Source organism: Vicugna pacos, chromosome 2 (genome assembly GCF_048564905.1).
Source record: "Vicugna pacos chromosome 2, VicPac4, whole genome shotgun sequence".
Classification (NCBI taxonomy): domain Eukaryota; kingdom Metazoa; phylum Chordata; class Mammalia; order Artiodactyla; family Camelidae; genus Vicugna; species Vicugna pacos.
The window spans coordinates 2,934,312-2,959,383 of NC_132988.1; the positions used below are offsets into that span (position 1 = coordinate 2,934,312).

Here is a 25,072-nt window from a genome sequence, read left to right on the forward strand (position 1 = left end):
GATTCCATTTTTCTGCAGGTGACAGAAACTCTGTCTTCCTACCTTGGTTGATCCCAGATGAAGTAGCACGCCTACCTTTAACATTCTGGGGAATTGGAGGCTGAATATGGCAACAAAGTGAAGATTAATGCTCATCCTGAGCATCTTCTCCATTGCCTTGTGTTTACCATCCAATTTTCCGCCCTTTGATCATTTATGCAAAGAAACGAAGACAAACATTCACAGGCAGTTGATGGTCTTTTCAGCCAAGTCCAGCTCTTCCCTGGTCTGTCTGTCACCATCTGTGGTATTTAGACGGTGCATTTAGTAATAAGGAATCAAAAGAAGTAGCCTCATGAGGGAACACGCTATCTTTCCAAGTTCCCAAGAGAACTTTTGGCGAAAAGACATCCATTTCATCTGTTTCATATTTGTCTCAATTTTACCTTGTTTTGTGTTTCGTTTTCTTTCCGGGAAGTGTCACTAGCACTTGTGTATAATTAAGCTTGAAAACAACATCTTCAGATTTTCAGAAGTTAGTCTCATGTGGCCGAGAAGGGAATGAGACCCAGTGATGCTAGACAGAATGAATTTGGGGTTAGAATTCTGTGACTTGATGGTTATTTCTTCAACGTGTTTGATAGAATTTCTGGACAATTCATCCTTGATTGAGTATTCTCAGAGACTGAAAGTAGGCTGATTGCCTGAGGGGTAATGAGAACATTTCAAGTCTGGAATTTCCTCTCTGGATTAAATAAGTACGTAGAGGTATCAGAAAAGATGATAAACACTGTGTACTCTCAGTATACCACAGATTTATCTTTGCTTTTACATTGATTTAAGTATCCACCTGTCTAGGAAATGGATACAGATCCTACCCTTCCAAAAGTCGGTTACATAATAGAACTTTCTAGACAAAAGAAAATAAGTCACATTGAATTTTCCTGGAAATAAAAATTCTCAGAAATTTTCTAACGCACAAATTCTATGTATTATTTCCTGCATAGAACAGTATCTTGTCTCCTCAAATACAGTTCATTGATCAGGTCTAATTTATACAGTTAGTCATAAAGAATGTCTTTTACTATTATGCAAATATTCATTTATTAAAGAATAGTTCTGCAATGCCTTCTGTGTGAGCTCTACTGTCTTAGGGGCTGGGAATTCCATGGTGAAAAAAAAAAACAAGACAGTGCTTTTTTCTTTTTTATATATAAATTAATATATATAGATATACACTTGATACAGACACAGACAAGATACCTATGAAGAGATACATATCCACAATGGATTTTATTGAGTCCCCAAAGCTACAATGTAAAGTTACTTAACAGTGAGTTAGTCATGAGTAAATCTGTGGGTATTGTGCAGAGAAAATCAGAAGCCTTTGTTCCTAGTGGACCTCAGCATTCCTCTATGCCATTTTTATTTCCCAGACAATTCTGAGGTGGAGAAGCCCCCTGGGTCATGTCCAGTATCTTCAGCAGGATCAAAATGCAAAGCCAGTAGACATTGGTGAATATATACTCGATAATTTCTATGATCGTAATCACACTGGCCCCACAAAATAGGCCCAGCTGGCCACCAACATCTGCTGTAATAAAGCCAATAAAGAAAGTGAATAAATCGTGTTTTTTCCTAAAAAGGAAATTAAATGTTATTAGATTTTAAACTGTAAGCTAATGAGTTAGTAACAATGGGTATTATACGAATATGAGTTAATGGTATTATTTTAAGTTTGGTGTAACGGTGTGACAGCAATTAATACCTTAAATATCTTAAAATAATATTCACATAAATTATCTCAAAAAATGAGAGGCAAAAAACGTAACATTTATTTTCAAAAATGTACCTCAAAGACTTTGGGGGATATTAAAGCTAGGCAAAATCATAAAACATCCTATAAATTCATTTCTAAGTGTTGCATGTAGATCAGAAATTGTACAACAGGATGGCATTATTAAGTAATTATGTTTTCCACAAACGAATTTCCAAGCAATTTGTGGCTTCAGGTGTCCAAACCGTATCTTTTTTAAGCATTTGCAATATTTCATTAAACTAAAATATAGCACTGCCTTTTTTATAAAGAAGTTTTAAAAATCTACATGCCTTTATTGTTTGCGCCTTTTTGTGGTAAAATGTACATAACATAACATTTCCCATTTTCACCAATTTTAAGCATGCCGTTCTGCGGCATTAAGTACATTACGTTGTTGTGCAACTGTCACCACCACCTCCCGTGCCCAGAACTTTCTCATCTTCCCAAACTGAAACTCTGTCCCCATCAAACACTAACCCTTTACTGCCCCCTCCCCTTGCAACCTCTATCCTACTTTTTGTCTCTATCAATTTGACTCCTGAATCACTCGCTCTGTAGATAGATAATGTTATTAATCCTTTTCTCCCCACCCAAGGCCATTCTTAGGACGATGCTATTTTTGTAACTCATGGCAACGGAGTTCAGGCTTCTGCAAGAACTTTGAGGAATGTGTATGTTTCCTCCCTGATCAAGGGCTCAGCTGCCAGCGTATGATGGTGGTCAAGTTGCCTGACTCTGGTACCCGCTCCTGTCTCCAACATGCCCTGCTCTAAGATGCAGTCAGAACTGGGAAATCGGCGATGACGTTTGCTAAGGACCGAGTGATGGAGGAGCGCTAGCAGGTAGTGGTCCCATCGCCAGTGCCAGATTTTGCTTGCCTGGGCTCTTTCAACCCATGGGTGGAGCTCTGGGTGGAGTCTGAGAAACCGACGCCAGAACTTCGACCCAGAAAGTGCAACATGCGACAATAGTCCCTTGCCGGGCGGTGTCGGAGGGGAGGCGGAATGCTAAGTGTGAGTATGACGGACACAGCCTATTCTCTGTGGGTGCTTCTGCGAGTTTGCTGGAGGGTGCCCAGGGAGCGGAAAAGTGTCAGATTTAAATGGCAGGCGGATGACAATCTCTACTGATTCTTTTCCTCCACTGATAAGCTAAACCTTACAGATGAAAATAAAAAATCTGATAGAATATTTTTTAAATTGTGGAACGACTTACCAAGTAGCTCAGACACACTGACTGCTTTCTGCTGTTGGGTAATCTTATAGTTTAAGTCACCATAGTTTATTTCAATGTTCACAAGATTCTCCCTGGGGGTAAAAACAGAGTTAATCTAGCTCAAGATTGTCCGCACTCCTTTCAATTCCTCTTTGGCAAAAGTAGCATTTATTTTTGGTTCAGATGCTGTTTAACATCAGATTTGAGAAACATCCTTGTATTCAGTACTAATCACAAGAGCTTCGTTTGGAAGCCGTTGGTGTTATGTTGGCATTTAGGGAAAAGAATTTTTCCTCTGAGCCAATCATTTTTCTATGCCTCATTCCTGAGAAATTGGAAAAAGACATTAAATGTAAATATCTCCTGAGTATATTAGAATATTTACAAGCATCTGAGTGTGTGTCTAATTTTAATTCAAATCTTGGTCTTGTCCCGTGTTACTTCTGTGACTCCTGCAGAAACCAGGGGGATCTCCTGGGTATCAGCTGTCTCATCTGTAGTCAGGATTTTAGAGCTGTGGCAAGACGAAATTAAATAATATATGAAAAGAACTGGCATAGTGCCTGGCAAATATTGAGTGTTCAATAAATGGTAGTCATTTATCTCAAATCATTACTATACTACTTAGGGCAGAGTCTGCTTTCTTACTGTGACCAGAAGAGCTAACCACTGTTTTAAAATGATAACTCTCTATGCCATCTCATGCACCCTCACAGGAGCCCAGAGTTCCACCCTGCACTTCACTGATACATTGAATTGCCTCTGGTTAGTTCTACTTGGATGTTCAATAGGTATTTCAAATTGGACATATTCTAAGTCAAACTCTTGACATTTCCCCACGTATAATGCAGTAACACTGCACAGCCAACCCATCCGTCAGTGAATATTTGCTTTACCTTCAAAATATACCAGAATCCAAGCTCCTCTCACCCCACCCACCGCTACCACCTTTGCCTAAGCTTCCGTCACCTCTCACTGGATTCCGCAGTAGCTTTCCAGTTGGTCTTCCTGCTTCTGACTTTAAGGTAATCCACCCCACAGATACACACCCTTTGTTCTTCACACAAAAACCAAAATAATACTCATACAACTTGCAAATCACCTTACTCACCTGCTCAAAACTCCCCAGAGATTTCCCATTATTTGCCAGTGAAACCCCTCCATGGCCCTTATGGGGTTTCCATCAGCCACCACCTCTTCCCAGTGACTCACACCCAGGCAGTCTTGGCCATCACTTCCTCTGCCTCCTGACACACCAACTTCATCCTCAATGAAGAAGGCAGAATGGCAGCTTCAGTGCTCCTCTAGCCACGCATGGGGCGTGCTGTTGGCCTACGATCTCCCTCTGCGTTTGGTTTTCCCTCCTTCTGAAATGTTCTTTCCTCGTGGAGTAGTGAGGCCCCCTTTAGGGAAGCAGTGTTCACAGTGTGGTCGCAGGACCCTAGGGGCCCCATCATCCTTTCTGGAGGGTCACAGGGTCAACGTCATTCTCATAAAATACTAACACGTTATTTGAGATTTTCACTAGGCTTGTCATTTCACGGAAACTGCAGGAGCCACTTGTTAGACGGAACAGCCTTTCCACAAGAATGAATGAATGACAAACTGTGGTTATTCAGACTGGGGTATCTGGCAGACATTTGCAGCAAAAATGAGCAAAACAGCTCTGTGGCATTGAGGAAAACAACAGATAATACTTGTAGTCAATGACAAATGTCAAGCTTTGATTTTACACTGCATTTAGAATTTTGGAAAATTTGTGTTTGCTATAATGAACTCAGCTCCCCACTTTTTAAGGGCTTTTATGATAGGGTAAGTAATATTATTAAAATGAAGTGTATATTATATAACAAAGTGGACTGATATTTGGAAAATGTGCCGTAGCTCAGAGAATTTTTCGAATGGCCAATAAATGATGCTCTGCACCACATGTTCGAAATGCAAGATCAATCAATACAAATACAGTCGCGTCTGAACAGTTCACTGATAGGCTTTGACATTCCAGGGCGGACAGCTTGCAAGTGCCCCCCTTCCCTCTCCTCGTCCCCCAAAGAGTTTGGCTGATAAGAAAGCCCAGAGTTTCTCCTTTGATACTCGCGAAGATTCCAACCACACGAACACTGGTCCTCATCCGGGACCACTCACCCAAGCCCTGCCTTATAACCACATGGAAAGGCAAAGCCATCGTCTCTTCCTCTCAAATCCACAGAGGTTCTACTTGGGAGCGTGCCCTACTCTTCCCAGAAAGTGTCATTACGGGAGCAATAAATAAAATTTTCATATCCTCTTGATGCACCTTTGGCATCATAAATCTCACTAGTCTAATCAAATTTTGAGTGGAGAGTTGGTCCCAGTCCCCGTGGGACAGCTGTAAGAAACAAACTGCATTGAACACTGAAGGGAGCACACTCAAGGTTGGATGTGTCATCGAGGAAAAAAATCAGTTATCCGTAAAGGCTATTAAAACATACCTCCCCTTTCCAGCTACACATCTGTTTGACACAAGCAACTGTTCTCCAACCAAGTAACATAAACCAACAGGTTAAATGCACAAATGAGAATCCAGCTTGCTTCTACTAATTGAGCCAGACTCTGAAGCAGTCTTCTGAACCAATACCCCTTCTCTTCCAACATGGATTTTGCCTCGGAAAATGTTACTGTTTGTAAAAAGCTTTCACTTATGCTACCATGCAGTACACGTGCTATTGCTGTTTTCAGTGAATTAGTCAAGAAAAGAATTTCACAGCTTAAATTTCGAAAATGGCAGTTACTGCCACTTACGTCTCACACGAAGGAAAGCTCAGTTGGACTCAGTGATTTTTTTAAGAGTACAAAGTGACCTTGAAGCTAAAAAGCGTGCGAGTATAAATACAGTTGAGTCTGAACAATTCACTGACGTGTTTTGGCATTCCAGGGCTGACAGCTTTCAAATGCCACCTTTCCCTCTCCTCATCCCCGAAGAGTTAGGCTGATAAGAAAGCCCAGGGCTTCCCCCTCAGGCACCTGGTTTAGGTCTTTGCTCGGCTGTCACCTCCCAGGAAGACCTCGCTCGATCAAGCTCCTTGGTGCCAAGGACCACCTCCGCCCTCTGCGTGACCCGCCTGTACACGCTCACCGTCCATCCTCACCCCGGGGGGAATTGTACCAGGGCAGGGCTTGTGTTTTACGCTGATGTGTCTCTAGCTTTGAGAACACCCTGGAGCCCTGACACACAGTAGGCCCTCCCTGCATATTTGTAAAATGGACAAGTAAGGGAACATGTTGAAGATGAAACCAATGAATCAATAAATATTAATCTGTCTTATAAGCCGAGGTGGAAACCAACCAGCTGATGACTTTCAGTGGCAACAATAATTATCATTACAAATAGATCCTATTAGCAAAGTTTCCTGGAATTAGGTGGTGTCAAAATACATCTCAGAAGCATGGCTGCAAATCACTGTCTTGATTATTTACCATTTCAGAAATCAATATCCGCAAATAGAATTAATTCAGAATATATCATTAATGTGTTTACTTAATTTCCATTGGTTTAACCCTGGGCAACAGGAGAATGTCCTGTCTTTAAGTAGATAATTGGGGGGTATTGTAATATTTGCAAATAATAAAACAGTTTGCCAAAGTGGAAGAACTAATAAAGTTGTCTTAGGAGCCCAGAAATTTTAGTAATATTGCGATCTTTTTGTCCTCCGCTGTGCTCCTAATTTGCATGTAAACTGATAATTCTGTTTGATTTCCCTAGCACAAAACTTGTAGCCATTTCCAAGCATTAGTCATTTGTGTTTTTGAGAGAAGAGAATTTCATTCTCTACAAAAACACTGTGACGTGTATTTTCTCAGGCAGGTTACTTGTCCAATCTACACCTCATGGTGATAGTGAAACTGTTCAGGGTTTTAGTCCAAGAATATTTGTTTATGTCAGGAGAGGCACAATTATGAAATAAATCTGGATTTTAATAAGGATGAGAAAATCAAAGAAAAATAGTTCACTGCATTTACAAAACAAAAATACTTCTGGGTGCTTGAGTGTAAGTGCTGTATTTAGGGGAATAAATTTGTTTTGCATAAAGTAAATAATTTTATACAAATTTTACCTAAAAATGTGTTAAATTAAGGCCAAAATTTTTTAAATTCATTTGTTTTGCTAATGAAATTGACCTAAATTCAGCCACAACTGACCATTCCATTCACTCCCACGTGGCCTGCTTCCGTCAGGCTAAATTCTTATCTTCGTCTTAATGGAATTCAGTCACCGCTGTGTGGGGCTCCAGACTGGTCCTGGTCTGGTGTTGCTTTGTTTCAAATGTTCGCAATGCTAAGGTTTTATATCTGCTTTCCTGACAAACTAATTGTATTTTCTGATTTACCATTCTTTGATTTCTGGTCCCCGTGTACAAACTGGTGTTTTAATTTACATGTGATTTCTAACCACCGGCTCTGACTAGGATCTGGTCACCCTTGAGTCCAGCTGCGCCGATCAACCACCTGCCTAGTGGCTTCTCCTATCCCAACCATGTATGGGCCACACATGTCAGTTACATGATGAGATTAACCAGATAACTACTTACAATAAAAGTTTTAGGAAAAAAAAACTATGTTCTCTAGGACCATCTTGTTCACAATGGATTTCTTTTCTGATTCACCAAAACGTCTCCAACATCACGCCTACATTCTCTGCATGCTGAGTATGAAACTCAGGGGCTCTCTCAGCCAAAAATCACACAACGTGCTCTTCTCAGTCACAGTTAAATAAGGAGTCATACTGTAATAGAGGAGAAGAAACCTGACTATATGGGATCTGTTCCTTTAGCTTTAACCACTGTGCCCTGCTTCCTAGGCTTAGCTCTGCGCCTTCTGTGAAACAGTGTTGCCTTTAGCCTGAAACGTCCAGGAGAGCCTATTCTCAGGGCTCTGAGCTTTAAGGGTGTTAGGTCTTAAGCACTTATGTAGCAATGGCAAGTTGCGAAATAGAATAACCTCTGTTTTGTTGGAAGTTTACAGGGACATCATGATCTGGCCCACATGGAGGGCTGCAAGAACAAAGAATGCCTGCAGCAAGAAGTTTGCACAACCAACCACTTGTATTTTTGTATAGAAGGAGCCCATATTCTGACTGGAGCAGGATGGTTCTCCAAGACATTAGTCTGCCATCCTGCCAGTCTGTAAGCTTTCCGAATAAAGTCACTATTCCTTGCCCCGACACCTCGTCTCCTGATTTATTGGCCTGTCGTGCGGCGAGCAGAACGACTTTGGACTTGGCAACAATACTTGAAGTACACCAGTTTCCATATTAAAGTGAAATACAAATAGATATCTGTACTGGAGATCAAAGTGTTAACAAAGATATAATTGTGATTTTTCTACTTTCCATCTTTTTATCTGCTAAGTGTTTGAAATGATACCTTAGCAACCTTGTCTTGATGAAAATACTTTTTCTTCCTGATTTGAAAGAATGCTTTACTGTCTAGGCATTTACCCAGGAGAGCGTTTTTAGTTTGTTTGTTTGTCTCATTAAAATAAATACCAGCTTAAAACTGGAATCAAAGCATGCTTTCAGAGTTGGAGCCTTGACTGCAGAAAAGTAAATCAGCTTTTAATTAGTTAATATACTTTATTATAATAGCTATAAGTACAAACACCAAGCGTACTGTGCTGCTATTTCAGGTTTTCAGCTTGAAAATATAAATAAAATACAAAGAGAAATGTTAAGGTTGCTCCCTGACTTAAAAATAGAGAGTTCTTTATGGTGTTTGGTTTGTAATTTCTAAGAGGCATGGTGTAGCAGAAAGAAACCTAACAGAGTCCTCAGTTCAACGAAACTGCCATTTAACTCGGTGGAAATATATGGAGTCGTGGGCTTTGGGCATAAATTCCTTGTGTGAACTACCTTCACAGGATGGTTACTCGAAATGCCACGGTCCTCAGTCCCCTCGTCTGTAAAATGAGGCTACTCTGAGCTCCGTCTACCTTAAACAGTTCTTAGAAGACTCAACTATAATGATAGACAAGAAAGAGATTTCATGTTTACACACGTGAACTGAGATTAGTCAGCATTATTTGCCGGTTGGGCCAAAAAAGGGTAAGATCATAAGCAAATTACTCAGACTGGCCTCATTTTACCTTTCGCTCAATTCAATTAATTCAATTTTCTACTTTTAGAATTCTAGGCTTCCACTGATCATTCATTAATGTAAGTCATAGCTTCCTTTGGTTGATCAGAATTTCATCTCCCGAGTCTTCGAAAATAAAGAAAGTATGTTAATTACAAATAATTTACCAGACTGAAAAAGGTTACCTGACGTAGTCCCAGCTTCGATTCAACTTTTTGGAAAGATGTTTCAAAGCTTGGTGACTTGGAAACATTGAGTAAGAAACAGTAGCAGGGTACTCCGTTTCTTCACAGGGGACAGGGCAGCTGGAATTATGTGTTCCCTTTGTACACAGTCCCTTAACTTCAATGTGGTCTGAAATGAAAATTAACCCAGGAACTCAGAGAAGAGGACTATTCTATTCACAGTGGGCGGGAAAGAGCTTTTTAATAGTTTGCCATTTCACTTTCAATGCTTAAAACTGTGGTTAACAAGTTCTATCACTACTTTAACAAATGATATTCATATTTTATTTATATTTTAACTTAATACAGCAAAACCTGATTAATGACCAACTTCAGGCTTGTTTTCCAGACTGATTCTCCTTCAGGCCCTGACTTTTGTATGTATCCTCTAGTTAGACTACTGGCAAAACCCACCACGCTTTACTACACACACACACACACACACACACATACATGTATACATGCACACACATGTACGCACACATGTACACAATACATTATATACACGTACACACACAAACGTACATACATGTACACACATATACGCACATACATGTACACACATGTACACACACATAGACACATGTACACATTCACATGCATACACACACAAGTACACACATACATGTATACACACGTACAAACATACACACTTTCCTGAGCCCACTATTCCATAGTACGTGCATGATTTGTTTCCCCAAACTTCCCCCCACAGCCCCCGGAGGGGGTATGAAATTACAAGAAATTGACAATGTGACTTTACGTCAGTGGTCGGTGATAGGACTTACGCGTATTCAGATTGCGAGCTATTAAAAACATAAGGTCTCTCCCACCCACACCCGTTCCATGAAGTATTTTACCACCCTTGAAAAGAGCCTGTAAGTCTATTCCTGTGGTCCTGGAGACGTTTTCACGGTGCGTTAGAGCAGCAGGTTTCATAGAAGGGGATATAATATGATTCCATCTTAATGAAATAACCAGTGACCTGAAGTCATAAATATGAAGCTGCATTTGTGGAGAAAATTAGGGCAGAGTATTCTAGAGTGTTAACATTGGTTGAAAGTTAAGAGAGATACAAGCAAAAAAATGCTGTTTAAGAAGGTAAAGGTGGCATGTATGGTTGTGACTCCACTTATGTAAAATTATATCTATGCGCTTAATTATAAAGCACATGTAATGAAATGAAGAGTAAAAGAACAGTCACCTAAGCTGTGACAGTAACTCTCAAAGCGGTGCTACGTCTGCTGACTCCCACGTGACTCTTTCCTATTCTGTGATGTCTGCACTAGCCACAACAAGCATGCTTTATTTATGTGATGAGAAAAATCAATGAAGCTATTTTGATTGTAAAGTTTAAATTAAAAAAAATTAGAAATAAAACCCAGAGGTCTCTTGCTGTTACTTTGTCACTGCGTAACTTTAATTCAGATGTATCTTGAAATCACAGGGTTTCCTGTTTTGTTTCACTGTCTGTTTCTATGTAAGCTATAGTTGCTAATTTTAAGAACGTTGAAAAATTACCCCTTATAGCCTCTCCTGTTTCATTTCTGAACTATCCACAGTATGATGTAGAGTCTTGTATTGCTCTGAGCAACTTTCATATAAATCCTGAAAATAAAGGAAGAAATGAAGCCACTTACCGAGTACGGGCGACACACAGTTGTAAAACTTTTGCAGGTCACACTCTACCCCGTTTCCTTAAAAATAATAAGTGTAAATATAGACTCTACATTTTATGAAATAAGTGGCATAATGACAAAATACCTCCCATCCATCCATCCATCCATTTATTCTTTTGCAAAAAAACCCCCGTGAAAACATAACACCTCACAGAAATACACACTGAGAGGAAGGATAACCGTGTTATTTTTTTCACTTCCACGTTTCTTTCCATCTGTATCATTCTAAAATCTTCTTAAGTAATAATAATAATTTTAAACTGCCCCTAGTTCTGAAATTTAAAATTGCTTTCGAATTTATCATCCCATTCTTTTTCTACTGTAGTCCAATGATGTGGAAATCATCATTTTACAAATGAAGAAACCCAGGTTCAGAAAGTGGCCTGAGCAGTTAGGGACAAATGTCCTGTTCATTCTGTTCACCTTCCACCCCACGCCCTCTGCTCACTGATTTAAATTGATACGCACTCGCACATCCGGTCGGCTGCGTTTCCAGTGGCAGGGTGGGCCGGGGAAGTACCAACAGTTGTTAAGCACCTGCTGTGGACCTTGAGACAAAATCAGTATGTACCAGAGCTGGGTTTAATCCCGGGCTGACTTTAAAGACTTAGCCTCTGCATCTTTTTATTGATTTTGGGGGTGGGGTGGGAGAGAGGAGGTAATTAGGTTTACTTATTTTTCTGTGGAGGTACTGGGGACTGAACCCAGGACCTCGTGCTTACTAAGCACATGCTCTACCTCTGAACTATACCTGCCCGCCGCATCTTAATACAGTATTTGTCCATTGCTATAACCCATGTATCACAGGTTAGCCTCAGTGTGTAGTTAATGGCCCTGAAGATGACCAAAAGAGATGGTCCACTTACAACTTGTGAGTAAGCTCAGTGGACTATGAGGATGTGTGCTTTGTGAAGAAGTGAAAAATGAAAAAAATCTACCTCCACCATTGTTGGTAAATAGCTCTCTTTTCCAAAATGTTCCTTCTTTCTTGTAATGGTATTTCCCCCACTACAAAGAAGGATGGAATTCAGGAAATGACCCATAGCTGACAGGCTGGCTTTGACGATGTCCTCTACAACGTGTTGGTGGAGATTCTGTAGCCAGTTCATGTAATAGCTGTAACTCTCAGTTTCCTCACCGGTAAGTTGACTTAGACGGATGCGTGAGGACCAAACCAAATGGCACATTGTCCTGAAAACACTTGATCGACCCTGAAGTTTGTGCAAATGTCATGCCTTGTGTTTCATATTTCCTCTTGCCTAGTTTCTGGACCATATTACTCAGTTTTTGTTTTGTAAGAAAGGAGACATTTTAAAAATATAATATCATTTTCCATCTACCAGTTCAGCCTTTTCCCCAGTAACTTCGGAAGGATAATTAGGAATGAGGTCACATTGAGGAAACCTTGATAAGCAGCTTTAGCTACTCCAGAGCTCCCAGCTGAAAATGTGGAAAATGAGACCTGGGACCAGCTCAGACAACACAGCGCTCTTTCCTTTTCCAGAAATCTCTACTATGAGTCCGTGATGTACAGTCTGCCGGCTGCCATTTGTCAAGTGGGTGACTTTGCAGCGTAGACTTTCTTAAGCATGGAAAAGAGTTCCATGACACGTTTATCTCCGCGTCTCAGATTAAGCACCTAGAAGTCAAGAGGGGACGCAGCCCTTGTCTATTTACCAGGAAGCAGGAAGGGGACGCATCCACACAGCTGCTCTATGTGCCGAGCTTTGCATTCCTTCAGGCACCCACAGGTGCTGTACGTCCTGAAATTCTGCAGCTGGATGTGAGGGTTGCATTCTCCCCAAGGGTATTCTTGATGCACTGTCTTAAGACAAAGTCAACACGTGGTTGAGGAGATTATTCTGAGCTCACTCACGCACCTCCACCCCAAGAAGAGATACACATCTTCACTTTTCTCTCGAAGGTCGGTGACTTTTTTTTCCAGTTGGCTGCATTTGTGTATTTTGCCTACTCTGTTAACCTGAAAATTCCTGGAAGTGAGTCTAATTGTTGGCCTTTAACATACATCCCAACTGCTGTGTACCTGCAGTGAGTCGATAAAATCAGACCGACTGCTCTAAAAATTAACTCCCACCAGGAAAAGTAGTATCCTTTATGGAAATGATATTTTAGCATCTCACTCAACCCATGCACAAACCAGCAACCAAAATCACACAGAAAACCCTGCGCTGAGGACCTACTGTGTGCCATTTCAGTTGAATTTCCTGATAGCTGTGAAAGGAAATACCCCCCACCTCCCAGTGTGCAAATAAATGTCCCCCCCTCCGCAGTCCCCAGTATGCAAAGAGGAGATGGAAATTTGGGAGGTGAATGAAGGAAGTTACAGGGCAGGGATCTGCCAAGTGGAAACCAGCCAGACACTTCTGACCCCAGAAACCCTGCTCCTCCCGCAGACTTTCTCCTTCTCGAATGCCCTGCTGAGAAAACGCACAGTTCAGCCCCCTGGGCATTTCCTCAGACACTGTCCCTTCCAACTGGAATGACAGTCAAAGTGTAGCTGGACTTGGTGAGGCTGCCGGCGTTCAGTTATATTGTGCATGTGAATTCACTGTTTCATGACATGTGAGTCTCCCTGTAAGGGATCTGAATGGAACTATGGAATTTCTGGGGTGTCAGAAGGCCTGGGAGAAGGGTGTGTCCACACAGAGGCATTAGGGATGTCCCTCGGGCACTGCATCTGCAGACGCTCACCTTCACCTGGCGGATGGTCACCCGCGCGTGCGTCCCCACTGGCGACAACAAGCCTAAGCTGTCCAGCTGTGGCACCTTCACGGGCGAATGGATCGCAAAGACGATCCCAGCATCCACAAAACCAAGGGTGGGGTCATCCGTGAATTCCTCCTGAAACCAAAACGTGCTTCTTGTCAAACTGCAATTAGTCATCAACGCTGCATGAGTTTAAGATTGCATGTGGTCATCTCAGGAGAGCACTTGCCTTGTTTAAAATCAGGTATCTCGTAACAGGGTGCCATTTCTTTTTACAGGAAAGCGGCGAAAGTTGAACACCCAAGACATACTTTCAAGGCTGATTCCCACCTCTAAGCCTGGAAGGTTTCACACGGATGTTTGCCACCTTAGGGGACAGTCACAATGGACATCACGGCTGCTCCTCGCCTGATGTCCCTGGGCCTCTCCTCCCCTGCTTGCCTGCAGTTGCTTCCTCCTTGGCTGTTCTCTTTGCTTCATTTGCTTTACAAAATTATTCACCCCACATCTTCTCTTTGCAACCAAAATATCTGGTCTCACTTAAAAGGCAATTCATTTTCCCACAAAAGTGAAGACTTACACTACTTCCTTAATGCTTTTATGGGAAAATGAATTTAAGTTTTACAAAACAATTTTTAAAATCATTTTTTAGTTGAAGTATAGTTGATTTACAATGTTGTTAGTTTCTGATGTACAGCACAGTGATTCAGTCATACATACATATCAATTCTTTTTCAGCTTCTTTTCCATTATACGTTATTACAGGTCACTGAATGTAGTTCCCTGTGCTGTACAGTAGGGTCTTGTAGTTTATCTAGTTTATCTACAGTAGTGTGTCTGCAAACCCCAACGTCCTAATCTCTCCCTCCCCTCCCATTGCCCCTGGGGAGCCATAAGTTGGTTTTCTATGTCTGCGTATCTGTCTCTGTTTTGTAAATAAATTCATTTGTGCCATTTTTTAGACTCCACATATAAGTGAAATTATTTGATTTTTTTTTCTCTGACTTAACTTCATGTAGTATGATAATCTCTAGGTCCATCCACACTGCTACAAATAGCATTATTTCATTCTTTTTATGATTGAGTAGTATTCCATTACACACACACACACACACACACATATATCACATCTTCTTTATCCAGTCATCTGTTGATGGACATTTGGGTTGTTTCCATTCCTTTTATGCCCAGGAGTGGGATTGCTGGATCACATGGTAGGTCTATTTTCAGTTTTTTAAGGAACCTCCATACTGTCCTCCACAGTGGCTGCACCAATTTACTATTTACATATACCAAGATTTTCTATAAACCTTCTGTCAGATGAGCCAATTTAAGACTAAACTTCTGGTGCCTTTGCTATTAGCTGTGATTTCAGGCCACAAGGAGAGGGAGAGGCCTTGCGAATGAGGTGGTTTTTCTTGTCAATGAGTCAACTGCACACGAGATTGCATTCATCTTGCATCTGAAACTCCGGACCCTATTTCCCCTGGTCCTGTCATGACCCTCCAAGGAACACTTAACTGGCTAGTCTGGATAAACATTTCAGTTCTATTTACTTGTGGAATGTTGCGTTGAATTTGTGGATTTTAATTGTATTCTAAAAATATTTGAGACACTTCAGCTTGTAAAAGTAATCATATAATATTCAAAGTGACCATCTGGCTAATTCTTAAATAACATGAAAATATTGATGAGGTAGACACAGGAGCAGGGTACCTGCACTGCTTCCGAACATGAAAGAAAGTGTCTTGAATGGACGCAGGTGGCAGTTACGAAGCACACCTTAAGAGAAATTCCTGGCATGTAACCAGTGGCTTTGTTCACTTGGATTGGGGAGGTGGGTACTTTGCTGGAATTCAGGGAGGCTAGTTTTATTTCTCATCTTTGCCATCAATTTCTTGTGATTTTGGATAGTTCATTCAACAGCATTTCAGACTTTGTGTTTACAAAACCGAATACTTCTAAGTGTGTAATGCTAGAAATGATTGTGCAAGACAGAAGGTAAGAATTAACCTTGGGTGAGAGCTCTACCAGGAACTCCTGAAGCGAACACCACTGCATTCTCAGGTGTCTGGACACATGCCTCCTTAGAACTTCCTGGACCAACGACACACAGAGCTAGGCAAAGTCCACTAATACAACGCTTTTGTAAAGCAAGTTTGTCATCAGCGTTTTGGAGTATGGATCCTAGGACTTGCCAAATGTCTGTGTATGGCTTCTTTCTAAAACATATTACCTAAAACCTAAAAATTATTTTTAAAATGCATAGGGTTGTCTTAAATGAACTATGTGCATTCTGATTTAGAAATCTCTAGTTTCCTTGTTTTGTGGCATGAACATTTCCAGAGTCATAACGATGATAGTAAGTATACAGCTAAAACTATCCAGGTTCTGCCTCTCAGTTGTGCCTTTTTAATCTCTAAGCCAGTAGTTTGTTCATCCATAAGACTCTTGGCTAAACCAACAAAAAATGAACTCTTGAGAACAATCTCCCAAGGCAAACGGTTCTGAAACTCCCACACATTGTTCCTGTCCTGAACCCTGGTTCAGTTTAAGAAAATTCAATACCTGATTGACGTTGAAGAGCAAGCTTAAGCCTCTTCCAGAAACACCCACTTTTCCCTTTGCTTGGAGATTGTCGCCATGATTAAAAGTAAAACAGTTTCCATATTCAGTGAAGACGTGCACAAAGTCCTCAAATACGGAAAAAAAAACCGAAGAAACCACAATCAGCAGGGTACTCTGGCCACTTTGGAAGTTTGCATTGTTCTAAAATTCTTTTCTTAATCACAGGGCCTGAAGTGAGAATGCAGAAACAGCAGGAAGAACGGCTCACCTGGCACTTTGGGTTTGTATCCAGTAACAGTTGTTGGGTTTTGTAATCCACACTTGTCAATTTGTGCAGGAGTATCTAACTGAGACATTTTCATGCACAGATGGCTCCTGAGCAACAGGGGAGTGACCTGCATGGGTCCCTTGTTTTCAATAAATGTGCACCAAGTACTCCCCGATCTGGGGTTGGTTGACTCCTTGGCAGGATATAGACAAATGGATAAGGTTTTCCTTCTAGAAGGACTATCACCAGAGATGTCTGTTCCCTATTTTTTCCTATCAAACTGCTTGAAAAAGGCAATATGTCTCATGTGTATGCCATACCCCTGGTATCATAAGGCTGAACTAATGAAATATAATGAAATATAATCTTTGATTGATCAAATGTAGACTGATTCCCCATAGGAGTAAACTTTATCTCAATGTGAAATGGTGCAATGAAGTAGCTTATTATATTGATGGTATTTGAAGAAATATGGAATCCTTACCTCTGGGCCACATGGCTTTCCAAAAAAGTCGCATTCTAACAAAGTGCTCCTGTTGAGATAAAAACCTTTTTTCTTGACGAACTCCGTAATGCTGAAGTTTTGGTGACTTGTGAGAAAATCAATAGCCTCTTTAGAGCCAGTGGAATTGGTACTGACTTCTTGAAGATGAAGGACTTTGGATACAATGTGCCATAAGAAAAAAATAATGCCAAATTTGGTGGCAGCTTCTGTCTGGAACCTATTAGTGGAGATAAAGGCGGTATTTAGAGGAATCTAGCAGACCATGCCTGGACCCCGTCATCTCTTCCATCTTATCTCCTACAGCCCCCTCATTTATAATACTGTGATAAAAAACAGGTCCCTAAGAGGTCTTTGTCGCCTTCTGTAAACTACCTTGTGTTTCCACACATCGTTTCATTTGCCTAGGATGCCTCCCAGCCCTTGATCTGGGTACATCTAAAGGGACCTTCAGGACCCAACATCAAGAGTGGTGGGAATGGGTCACTGCTAAGAATGCGGACTTAGGAGCGGACTTCTAGGTTCAAATCCAAGCTGGACCGGAGGTGGTGACACACATCTACCTTCCTTCTAATCGCCAGTCCTGCTGACTTCGGTCCAGCCCCAGAAACAGAGGCAGCAGATCTACAAGGACTTCTTCGCAGCCCCTGTGCTTTAGTGGGGCTCAACCCCCATGATACATCCTTTATGCTTTGTACCTCATGGTGGTTCTGCTTGTCTGATCAAGGCCTGATTTTTACAGCCACTTCACGGGGTGACTTAGTACATATTTTCGTTTCACTGTGACTCAGGGTTCTCATGTGTAAATCTAGTGTATGTTAATATACGGTACACGTCAATCCACTGGTAGGTTTTAATATATCCCATCTCAAAATGTTATTTGTATGGTCAAATTATTTTTTTCCAAAACATTTAGAAGAGTGCCTGGAATATGGTGAGTGTAAGGCAAATATTTATTCAATAAATGCCTCTTTATTGTCAAAGTGATTTCTTGGCAGTTAAAGTAGAAGTAGTCCGTTTGCTTAATAAGTACTTTGTTATTTTATTTTGCTGAGCAATTTCTGCCTTGCATTATGTATGGTTCTTTATTTTCATAACTTACATTTCTTTTATTTCTTTTTTATTTTTTTAATTGAAGTGTATAGTCAGTTACAGTGTGTCAGTTTCCGGTGTACAGCATAATGTTTCAGTCATCCATATACATACCTGTATTCCTCTTCATACTCTTTTTCATTATAGGTTATTACAAGATATTGAATATAGTTCTCTGTGCTATACAGAAGAGGTTTGGTTTCTTAAATCTATTTTTATATATAGTGGTTAACATTTGCAAATCTCAAACTCCCAAATTTATCCCTTCCCATCCCCTTTCCCCCACTAACCATAAGATTGTTTCCCATGTCTGTGAGTCTGTTTCTGTTTTGTAGATGAGTTCAGTACTGTCCTCTTTTTTCTTATTTTAAATTTCACATATGAGTGATATCATATATTTTTCTTTCTCTATCTGACTTAACTTCACTTAGAATGATGGTCTCCAGCTCCATCCATGTTGCTGCAAATGGCATTATTTTATTCTTTGTTATGGCTGAGTAGTATTCCATTGTATAAATACACCACAACTTCTTTATCCATTTGCAAACATTTTCTCCCACTCCATAGGCTGTCTTTTTTGTTTTGTTTATGGTTTCCTTTGCCGAGCAAAAGCATATAAGTTTATTTAGGTCCCATTTGCTTATTTTTGCTTTTATTTCTATTGCCTAGGTAGACTGCCCTAGGGAAACATTGCTAAGATTTGTGTCAGAAAATGTTTCACCTCTATTTTCTTCTAGGAGGTTTAGTGTCTTGCCTTATGTTTATGTCTTTAAGCCATTTTGAGTTTATGTAAATCAATGAAGTTAGAACACTCTCTCACACCATACACAAAAATAAACTCAAAAAGGCCCATTTTTAAATCAAGTTGTTTCTTTTCTAATTCTTAAGGTTTAATCACTCTTTTTGTGTTCTTGATGAGTCCTTTACCAGATACGTCTTTTGCAAATATTTTTCTCATTCTGTGAGTTGTCTTTTCATTCTCTTCAATTCTGTTGTCTTTAATAATATCCTGGGGCATAAATTGTTCCAGCGTGTAAGCTAGTTAAACTTGGGCCTTTTCACAGCAGATTTTCAGACCAGTCTTCGAACATTCTTCTGACCCCAGGAGGACTCCTCTTTCTTGGATTCCCACTGTAAAACTAGCTAGGCTGTGGTTTATCTTGTTATTTTTATGGACTTACTAGCCTCATTTTGGTTGTTTACCACCAATATCTATGGTGTTTTTGAGAGCACCCTTGGACTTGAACTTTACAAGTTCTCTGTTACAGGCCAAGGCGAACTTCGCCACGCTCTGTTCCAAGCGGAATTCCCTTAGGGAGAGCCTCATGGCCTGCCTTTCCCTCCAGGCAAAATATTTACAAGGAGGGTTCTGAGCAGCGGTGTGGCATATGGTCTTCTGACTTTGTCTCTCTCAGTGCAGAACCTCCATCCTTGGGCAGGTGGAGATGAGGGTGATTATTTCAACCTACCGCACCCTAGATAGAGCTTCTGCCTCATAAGTAGGGGTCCCATAAGGAAGGGAGCCCCCAGCCTCCTAACTGTACTCATCTGGAACTCAGCCTCTGCGACACAGAGAGGGATTGGATGGGGAATGTTGACAGCCTGCATCCGCCAAGGCACAGGGAGCCCTCGACTGGAAACTGGGAGGAGAAAGAGCCCCGTCTTCCTGGTCAAACCCACCTGGAGTGGAGCTTCTGTCACACTGAGACAGAAACGGGGAAGGAAGGAGTGGTTTGTGACTCAGGTTCTGTAGACTCTGCATGTCTTGTTGCAATTTCATGCACTTTCTTGAGTAAGTATTTCTGCATTTGCTGTATCCCCTGAGGACAATTTCCAGATACTTTAAGTGATTGTGTATATGTGCACACACATATATATATGTACACTTTATTATATTCTAATTATTGTAGTAGATATAGTAATTTTCTCTTTTTTCTGCTAAACTTTAAAAAGAGTTACCTCCTGTGGTAAGAATACTTAGCAGATCAGTCCTCCTAACATCGGAGGTGTGCAGTGCAGTGAAGCTGAGTGTGGGTGCAGTGCTGTACAGCGCATCTCTAGAACTCATGCGTCCTAATTAACTGAAACTCAGTGCCCTTTCACCAGAAACTCCTTGCTTCCATTACCCTCGCCCCCAGGCCCTGGCAGCCACATTCCACTCTGTGGCTCTATGAATCTGACTATATCCAACACCTCACATAAGTGCAGTCACGCAGTGTGTGCCTTTCTGTGGCTGGCTTATTTAACTTAGCGTAACATCCTGAAGCTTGATGCACATGGTCTCATTTTACAGGATTTCCTTCGTTCTAACAGCTGAATACTATTCCACTTTGTGCACATTCGACGTTTCTTTTGTCCATTTGTCTGCCAGTGTGCATGTAGGTTGTGTCTAGATCTTAGGCAATGCGTATGGGAGTGTTAATGTCTTTTCAAGATCCTGATTTTAATTCTTCTGGATAAAGACTTAGGAGTGAGATTGCTAGATCATATGGTAGATTTATGTTTAATTTCCTGAGGAACCTCCATCCCGCTTTCCGTAGCAGATGTACCATTTTGCATTCCCACCAACAGTGTGCAAGGGTTCCAAGTTTTTTACATCCTCCTCAACATTTGTTGTCCTTTCGTTTTTTGATAATGGCCGTCTGATAGGTGTGAGGTGATATCTGATTGTGGTGTTGATTTGCATTTTTCGGATGCTTTGTGACCCTGAGCATTTTTCCATATACCTGCTGGCCATTTGTAAGCCTTCTTTGGAACAGTGTCTATTCAAGTCTTGAGTACATTTTAAATTGAGATCTTAGGAGTTTTGTTTTTGTTTTGTGCTATTGAGTTGTAGGAACTCCTTCTATATTTTGGTGATTAACTTCTAAATGGTTGATTTTTTTAAATAAAATTCACCAATTATGGTTGTTTCTCTGGGAAAAGACCTGTGAGGGTCCTCATACCGCCATTCACAAATAACACAGGCCTTTCCCTTTAATGAAGGATATTTTCAATGAATCTTTGCTTTTTTTAATGGCTATGGATTCTTTTTTTTCTAACACCTTTATTGTGGTATGGTTCCTGTAAACTACACATATTTCAGATGTATAATCTGATGGATTTTGATAGGTGTATATACACCAATGAAACCACTACCACAATCAAGATAGCTAACTATCTTGATTCACTCTAACCAACCTTTGCTTTTGTTAGAACACATGCCATTTAAAATACCATGGGGCAATAGTATTGAAAATCTTTAGGGAGGCATTTGATTGACTCTTTGGGACCTTGATATATACCTTGATACATCTCTAACGACCACACAAACAAGCTATAGTATCTAATGCATATTGAACACCCGTCCAAAGAATGCCCAGGATGGCACAAGTGGTGTCTGTATCACCTCATCTCACGGAACAGCAAACGTGTAATGTAGATGACATCAGGTCATTTCTTACCTACACAAATTGACGCTTAAAAAGCTGTAATGACTGGCCGATGGTCAAAATAGCCCATTAGTGGTGGATCTGAAGGAAACCACGTCCCTGCTCCAAGGTGCACCTCCTACCTGTGGTTGTTCAAGTTGACCACAGGCGGTTACAAGGCTCTTCATGGAAGATCTCTTGTGGGAAGGCTGCCCTCCCCACAGGAGACCTGGCGCACAGGCAGCAAACTGCACTCTTCTGGAGGGAGCTGTGGTCAAGGCCCCCCAAACAGCAGAGCACTGAACCAAGTGCATGCACAGGCCACACACCCTGGGAGCTGGCTGTGCTTCTCTTCGAGTAAGTACCTTGTCCTGAACACATCAGAGATCTCATGTCTCCATCCTTTGCACAGTGGTTCCCTCTTGGTACCCCCCTACACACTGGCCATCCTTTGACACCCAGACTTCCAGGACACAGACAGAGACTGTCCCCTGTCCTCTGTTCTCTCAGAGCCCCTGCACACACCTTGAGTGTAATGAACAGTTACCACACATATCGCCTTGTGATTACTGATGTTTCTTTCCTTTTTACTAATTAACAAACTTTTTAAATGCAAGGGGAAAGACTTATACATCTGTGTAACCACAGGGCTTGGTGCTTTGCCTAGCATATAATTGTGGAAGGAAAGAAAGAAGGAAAGAGGGAAAATAAAGAAGAAATCACTCAGCTTCTTTGCCCCTAAATGTGTGTTTTTAAGGACAATATAAGAACTTCAATAGTCTTGTGTATATTGAATATCACATAATAAACTCTATTTCAGTCATCCAAGAAAGGTTATACTAGCGAAGTTTTGGAGACTTGTTATTATTGAAAGAGTAGTTTTTACCTGTTTAAATTGCAAAACGTCACAGCCGGGAACTCTATATTTTCCACGTACTGAACCTCCACGGACGTCGTGGTGGGCCAGGAGAAATAGTTGATCAGGCGACCGTAGATCTGCCAGACCAGCAGCAAGACCGAGCCCAGGACCACCGCCAACCAGACCACCTTGCGAATTCTGCTCCGGTTGCGAACAATGTTGTGTACACCGTGGAAGGAAGTGGAGGTGGCGAAATCGTGGTCCAGCTTCTCTCGGTCCCTGGGAGATGGCAGAGATTTCTCTGAAAGGTAGAGCTTTATCTTTTCCAAGAGTCCTGAGATTTAAAAATAATAAAACAAACAAAAAGGTAAGGAGTTAGGAAACCCTAATGCTACATGTGAAAAACAAGACCCACGTCAGTTTAAACACGTTACCCTTTTTTGTGCCTGCATAAGGACCCAGAATTCACCTTGCGTTGCATGGCTCATTTGGGGTCAAGAAATAGAAGTGCTGACTGCAGGGGTCTAATGAGAACATGCCGATGCTCTTCAGAGGATGCTTCTTGCTGATGCAAACCTCTTGGCGCCAGCGTCTTAATGTGCTGGTGTTTTCGGTTTCAATCAATCCACCCTGAATGGGTTGCTTTCGACAGCTCTTAATCTTTAAAAACTTAGCTTCTGGTCCAGGCACAGTGACATGTGCTACTTTAGCCAATTTTTCAGTCTTCCTAAGACTCCGTTTCTCTTCTGTCAGATGGAAGTAACAGCCTCTGCCTCACGAGTTTGTTGTGAATATTAAATGAATGGGTGAGTGGCTTAGCAGGTTACCTGGGCCAGGACAGATCCTCAATTCCTATTAGATATTTTTGTCACTCTGCTCATTTAGTAGTGATGTGATAAATGGCAAAATACTCAAGGATTTTTAAACACTGTCTAAAATTCTCATCTAAGAGTTGAGTTCTTAATGGTCTCACAAATGCTGGTAACTTGGTGAATTAACTTGTATATCCTTTACTTCAGAAAGTATTGTTTCTGTCAACTGCTCAGCATGAATGCACTTCTAAAGGGTTTCATTAAATCATCACCTAATATTTCAGAAGTCTAATCAATTAGCTAAAGTTAAGTCATGAGATATATAGTGATACATACAAGATATATACGTTTTCTAAGGGACTCCGTTTCATCTGCAAAATGCTAGGACGCAGTTACAAATTACATTCTGATTATTTTATAGAGACTGTACACCAAGCAGGAAATTGTGTATTAATCTGGTTAGCTTGACTTTGAACTAAGATTTTATACTTGCTCCCCATACTGGGTTCTTAAAAATTTAATTTTTATTTTTTATTGAAGTGTAGTCCATTTACAATGCTAGCTTCAGGTGTACAGCAAAGCGACTCAGTTGTACATGTACATACATATGTATTTTTCATATTCTTTTGTATTACCTGTTATTACAAAAAACTGAATACAGTTCCCTGTGCTATAAAATAGGTCTTTGTTGTTTATCTATTTTATATACAGTAGTGTGCGTCTGCTAATCGCAAACTCCTAACCTATCCCTCTCAGCTCCTTTCCCTCTTGGGAACCACAGTTTTTCTTCTTCGTCTGTGAGTCTGGTTCTGGTTTGTAAATAAAATTTGCATATACTGATTTTTTTTAAAAAAAATTGAATTAAGAGATATATATGTATAAAGTAACTGCACAGTCCCAGAGCAAAATCAGAAATGTAAGAAAAGTTATGGTTATTATCCATAAGCAAAACAAATTTAATAATGCTCTTTTATGTATAATTTAGCCACTGGCTACAAAGACCTGTGAAGAACTGAGCCTGACGGAAGGCCAACCCGGCCCCTCGCTGTCTGACACCCTTCCCACCACAGGGGAAGAGTAACTGAGTCATCAGTAATTGATCAGCCAAAGTGTGGCTGGTTGGAAGCATTACCCTGAAAATATAAATTTCAAGTTGATCTGTCAAGACTCAGCTCCTTGAATATAAATTTACTCCTTGACGATTACCTTGGCTTTCCCAGCATGTTCTCAATCACTTGCTAAGGGTTTCGAAAGAGTCCTTAAAACAATATTGTTTTAGGTGAAAAGTAAAGAGACAAGGTGATGTGCTGTGGGGGAGATCAGAATTGGTGTAACGCAGAGCCTGCCAGCCTGCGAGCGGGCGACGCCTCACCCTCCCGCCTGGAAGTGCGTGCTATGTAATCACAGCCAGTGCTCTCGAACTGAACCCTCATCTTCACAAAAGCACTTCGAGGAACATGAAACAAGTTTTGCTGTATTTTAAACCGAAAACTGTAGGCACATGATAAATAGAAACCAACAAAACGCAACAAAATAAAACCAAAAGGCAGCCTAGCATGGAGTAACACTGTGAAACTACATACACGCGACTCCCTCGTACACATTGCTCTCCTCCTGAGTAACAGAACTTCTGTGACTCATACTATACCCGAGCAATATCAGAAATCAAATTTCCACAGTGACAAATAGAAGTCCCCTTTCTGTTGCTAATTTCTAGCTTTTAGGGATGCAAATTGTAACTGTTCTGGGGATTTTACCCTTTACCCACCTTTTCCAACATGAGCTTTTGAGTTCTCAGTCTGCTCCAT

At 40.9% G+C, this 25,072-nt stretch overlaps 1 protein-coding gene across 1 annotated transcript; it reads right to left on the reverse strand.

Moving 5' to 3' along the window:
• Positions 1-1,382: 1,382 nt before the first annotated feature.
• ASIC5 (acid sensing ion channel subunit family member 5) lies at positions 1,383-25,072 on the reverse strand. The gene is made up of 10 exons (XM_006213580.3): positions 25,033-25,072; positions 22,480-22,786; positions 17,074-17,311; positions 16,322-16,447; positions 13,739-13,888; positions 12,704-12,851; positions 10,988-11,044; positions 9,309-9,477; positions 3,014-3,105; positions 1,383-1,573 (listed from the first exon to the last, which is right to left on the reverse strand). Exons 1-10 carry the CDS (start codon positions 25,070-25,072, stop codon positions 1,383-1,385), a joined length of 1,518 nt encoding a protein of 505 aa, XP_006213642.1.

Coding starts and splice junctions, on each gene's coding strand:
- ASIC5 (XM_006213580.3), bottom strand. CDS start 25,072: ATGGAGCAGACTGAGAACTCAAAAGCTCATGTTGGAAAAG. Junction 11,045..12,703: donor CGTCCCCTTCCTGCTTCCTG/GTAAATAGACAA, acceptor ATTATTTTTAAG/GAAACGGGGTAGAGTGTGAC. Junction 1,574..3,013: donor CAGTGTGTCTGAGCTACTTG/GTAAGTCGTTCC, acceptor GCTTTATTACAG/CAGATGTTGGTGGCCAGCTG.